Consider the following 5,089-nt stretch of genomic DNA (forward strand, 5'->3'; position numbering starts at 1 on the left):
TCTCTAGCTGCATATGTAGCAGAAGATGGCCTAGTCGGCCATCATTGGGAAGAGAGGCCCCTTGGTCTTGCAAACTTTATATGCCCCATACAGGGGAAAGCCAGGGCCAAGTGGGAGTGAGTGGGTAGGGGAGCAGGGCGGGGGGAGGGTATAGGGGATTTTGGGATAGCATTTGAAATGTAAATGAAGAAAATATCTAATAAAAAATTTTTAAAAAATAAAGAAGCCAACAATTTGTTCTGTTTAAAAGAGTATTTTAAACACTTAAGAAACAGTAATTGTTCATCTCAAATTGAAATCACTGAGGTCTGAAAGTCTGCTTGATTGGTTTACATTTCTTGATTTACACAAAAACTAAGTAATTAGTGATGACCATAGTGTTCATACAGTTTTTTCTTTTATATGATCTTCTCTGCTTCCAGTAGATGGTAATAAAATATATTTTTTTAGAATCTGAATTGATTTAACCAAAAAGATCACTTCAGTTGCAAAAATTAAGGGTAGCAATTGAACTCAGTCTCAATTTAGTTGTAGTTAATTGAAGTCTTAAATTATTGTAGTTTCTGATGGTAGACTAATAAGTTTCCTGATTTATGTAGATTTGTATGGTCTTTGCAGATATATAATAGCAACTCATTTTTATTGTTTCTGTTTTAGTTCATTCGACTTGAGTCAGCATTTAAGGAGTCCAGGGCTGCAGAGGATCGGAAAAGAAAACCAATGGTAAATGAATTGGCATTGTCTCAAACATGAGCTTAAAGAGCAGTAGTATAAGAAATACAGTCTTCAGGTGTTGGGTTTCTGAGTAGGAGTAAGTTTTGTATACAGAAAGAAAATTTAAACCTGTATTTTTAATTCTTCTCTTTTTAGGATTCGATTGGTGGAGAATCTATGCCTATTCCAACTATTGATACATCACGCAAAAAGGTAATAGAGGATAGATATCTCTATAGGTAAAAACAAGTACAAAAAATGTATTAAGAAATTAAAACTAAATCCATGTATTTAGTAGACTGAGGCAGGAGGATTGCTTCAAGTTTAAGTCTAGCCTGAGCTACAGAGCAAAACCCTGTTGAAAAGAAACAAAAACCTAGGATCAGAAAAGAGTGTGATTATGACCTTGCTCTTAGAGACAGGCAATGCGGTTCATTAGGACTACAGATGACAAATAGCTTATAGTTCTCAGTGGGCATTCCTCAAAGTCTAGAAAAGAGAAAATGGGTTAAGAAGACTCGCGACTTACTTAGATTTAAATCTGTCATATTTATCTATGAACAGTTGTTCACTCAGCACAGGAGTTCCTTACTAATACCAGATATAGCTGTTGTTACATACATGGCTTTCAAATTTTAAGTTATTAGAATTAACTGGAGAGATGGCTCAGAGGTTAAGACTGCTCTTCCAGAAGTTCTGAGTCAATTTCCAGCAAACACATGGTGGCTCACAACCATCTGTAATGGGATCTGATGCCCTCTTCTGATGTGTCTGAAGACAGCTACAGTGTACTCACATACATAAAATAAATAAATCTTTTAAGAAAAAAAGAAATCAAATATATTTGTATTTTAGAGGAGCCAAATGTAGCACTGTATGCAGAAAATACCTTTAGCCTGTGAGCTAAATAGAGTCTAGCATTGAATTTTAAATTTTACGCTTTGAAGAATTACCATTAAAACTAATAAACAGAATATTATTAAGCATGGAGAGCTAAGAAAGGAGGGAAGCCCTTCTCTGAGACTGTATTTTCATGCCTCCATAGAGGAAAGTGCATTTCCTTATAATCAACTTTGGCTTTGTCAGACCTTTTGAAAACACAGTAATATTTCTATGGACAGTTTCAGTTACACAACTCACACTGTAAGACTGTTACAGAAATATTTATTAAATATGATAATCCAAGAAAGTATTGGAGTGGATGTTAAAATACAAAACAGTGAATGGCATGATTGTGCTTTAAAGTATTTCAGGTTTGGCCAGGGAGTGGTGCATGCTTTTATTCCCAACATCTGAGTTCCAGACCAGCCAGAATACATAGAAAAAACATGTTAAAAACAAAACAAAAACAAAAAAATTGAAGGATAAATTGTAAGTGAGTACAATTGTATAGTGCCTGGTTTGCTTATGCTAGATACATTTTATTGCCCTACTCTATTTTTTGCATGCCTGAACTTTTTACCAATCATTTACTTATTTATTTATGGTGCTGGGGATTAAACCCAGAACTCCATGCCACACAAGTGAGCACTGACCACATCCTCTGTACGTTAACTATTGACAAGATTTATATTGTTTCTATTACACAGTCTAAATGCTAATTGAGGACATAGCTCTCAGGGAGCAGATCTTCCTGTTAATCCTCAACTTTACTTCACATTCTCTAGGCTTTCCTCAGCCATCACCATCACTTGCTCAGTGTCAGTGCCCAGCTGTGAGAAGGGCTGAGTTGTTTATTCATGACTCAGTGGAGACTGAGCAGGCACAGCCCTCTTCTCCAGGGTCCTCCTCACATTGCTGCTGCTTCTGCACTTCCTACTCCTCCGCTTCTCAGTTCTGTCTGTCTTAAAAAATGCCCAAGAGCAAAAATGTACTTAGAATGAATAGGGGAAGAGGAAGGAGATGTCGAGCACACGTGAGTGGTAGGAGCCATTATGGTCGGGGGTGTGTGTGTGTGTGCGCACGTGCATTCAAGTGCATGGGCATGTACACACTTTTTTGTCTCTTTCTTTCTCATAGAGACTACCCAGTAAAGAACTCCCAGATTCATCATCTCCAGTTCCAGCAAACAACATCCGAGTCATCAAAAACTCGATCCGCCTGACCCTTAATCGGTAATAGCAGTGCCTCTTCACTTAGGTGAGCATGCAGTCATGCAGTGCATCAGTGGCAGCCAGTCTTCAAAGTAGAACCAGCTGCCATACAGATAGGTGACAGGCACAGTCGTCAGCCTAATGACCTGGGAGTGGTTTTTGAACTCTCACACTCGAACCCTGAGATGACGTAGCATTCTCTCATTGCCGAGTACACTCTGAGGATACCTGCTAGTAAACGTCACCTACAGTATTATGGCTTTGCATTTTGAGGTTTTTACTGCCTTAACTTTTGATGTTTGTTTCTCTGTTGTGGCAGTTCTTGGTCACTTGGACTCCGATAAAAACAAGTCCTGAACTGTTTTTGCTCTTTTTTTTTTTTTTTTTTTTTAAGTGTTATGTTGTAATCATTGTATAGAGCTGAAAAAGTTAAAAAACAAACAAAAAAAAGCCCTTGTCTTGTAATTTTCCAATTGTTTATGTGTTTATTTTAGCATTGAAGCCACTTTGTGAAACCTGAGATTAATGAATGTGAGATATCTTTTCTGCGTCCTTCATTTATGTAGATATCTATTTTGTTTATTTAAATTATTTTTTCCAAACTGACACATAAATATTTAAACTATTTTTTTGTGCTTTTGTCCAAATGTTGCATAGTTACCAAGGAGGATTAGTCCAGTGACTGACTACACAAGAGTTGGGCACCATAAATGTTTTGCCTCCCATGGAGGCCTTCAAAATGCATCTTTATTAAAAATCAAACTATAACCAGGATACTGAAAGTCAGTATATGAATGGTGAAATTGTTACATATCTTACTATCTCATGACATTCTTGTTAGTTGATCGGTATTTTTACAGAGGAAGAATTCATTCTGCCATCAATGATAAGATCCCTTTAAGTATAGCAGACTTGTGTTTTTGAAGTATAAAAGTAACAGCATGGTAATTGCTCACCATAACTCCCCACAGTCGCCAACAGTTTCTTCATGGATTAGGCATGCAGAAATAAGCAGTGGACTTTATTGACACCTCAAGGATTTCTGAATGACATTGTTACCAACCATTAATTGGCTCAGGACCTTTGTAGTTTTTAGTTAACTATTTGAGTTGTCTTTTTTTACACTGCTTTTTTCAGTACATTTCTTAATATTTTTTAAGTTTCATGAATGCATGCTCAGTTTATGAAAAATCCACAACCATGTAATTCTTGTAATCTGTTGACTCCGTGTTTTGTAAATGAAGTCGTATGTATTTTCAGAGTATTTTTGTATGTACTGTAAGATATCATCTTTTCAAAGAGAAACTTTAAAACCTTTACTGTCTGTCTTTAATTTTTTAAATACAACTAATTAATATATTTAAAATGGAAGGCAGATGCATAGCCAGGAATGCTGTGCATGCCACCTTCAACTTTCCCTCGGTGCTCTGCGGTTGCAGAGGTGGGTGTGGGGCGAGGTGGGGGTTCTCACTGAAGCCAGAATCAGTGGAGCAATAGCAAACCATTTTCACTTGCAGACCTTCACCACCCATTTTAAATGCCTAAGTTTTGATTGTCAGGGTTCTGTATCTCCCCTCTCCTGATCTGTCGGTGTCTGAAAGGCAGGTTATAGTGTTTAATGTATACAAAAGAAAAATGGGAAAAACTTGCTGAAAGCAGATAGCAAGAGCTGAAAAAGAAGGGCTGTCCTGCTGCTCACATTCTCTATCAGAGGCCACGGGAGTCTCAGCTTCCTTGGCAAAGCTCAATGTTTGGGATTTGTTCTTCAGATACTCTAGAGTGTGAAGCCGAAGGTCATGAGAGGACTGTCACCTGACTGAACCTACGGAGATGACTTGGTGGGGGCTGATTAAATCTTATGTCTGAGAAAGAAGCCTAGTCGGTACTTTAGTGGCTTTGTTCTTACACCAAGGGTCCATTCACCATGGTTAGTAGTTCAGCACCAGAATCTACAAAGAGGGACTTACTTCATCAAACCAGTCAGGCAGCTGAAGAATCAGATGGGTCTGATACGGTGGGCTGTTCAGAAGTGAAAGCTCCCTTCGCTGACTGGTGGGGAGACTTGGTACATCTCATCACGATTGTGGGGGGTCTGGAATGGTTCCAAGTAAGTAAAAAGGTGTGAGATTCAGGGTTATGTTTGCGGGCTGTTTTCAAGTGCATAGCTGTGGCTAGAAATATATTTTATAAAGCCAAATAACCTGCAGCGCTTAGACAAATGTTCATTTTCCTAAGGTACTGGACTTTAATCTGCTCATTTTTCAGTGAACTGTGTTCTGGAG

At 38.0% G+C, this 5,089-nt stretch overlaps 1 protein-coding gene across 1 annotated transcript in view; it reads left to right on the plus strand.

Annotated features, from left to right (window-relative positions):
- Positions 1-4,126, plus strand: part of Papolg (poly(A) polymerase gamma) — a 33,942-nt gene extending 29,816 nt beyond the window's left edge. Inside the window, exons 20-22 of the mRNA XM_021210157.1 lie at positions 658-723; positions 871-927; positions 2,734-4,126. Of these exons, the coding sequence (XP_021065816.1) occupies positions 658-723; positions 871-927; positions 2,734-2,832 (222 nt within the window). The 3' untranslated portion in view covers positions 2,833-4,126. The remainder of the gene's footprint in view (positions 1-657; positions 724-870; positions 928-2,733) is intronic.
- The last annotated feature ends 963 nt before the right edge of the window (positions 4,127-5,089 follow it).

Source organism: Mus pahari, chromosome 13 (assembly GCF_900095145.1).
Source record: "Mus pahari chromosome 13, PAHARI_EIJ_v1.1, whole genome shotgun sequence".
NCBI lineage: Eukaryota > Metazoa > Chordata > Mammalia > Rodentia > Muridae > Mus > Mus pahari.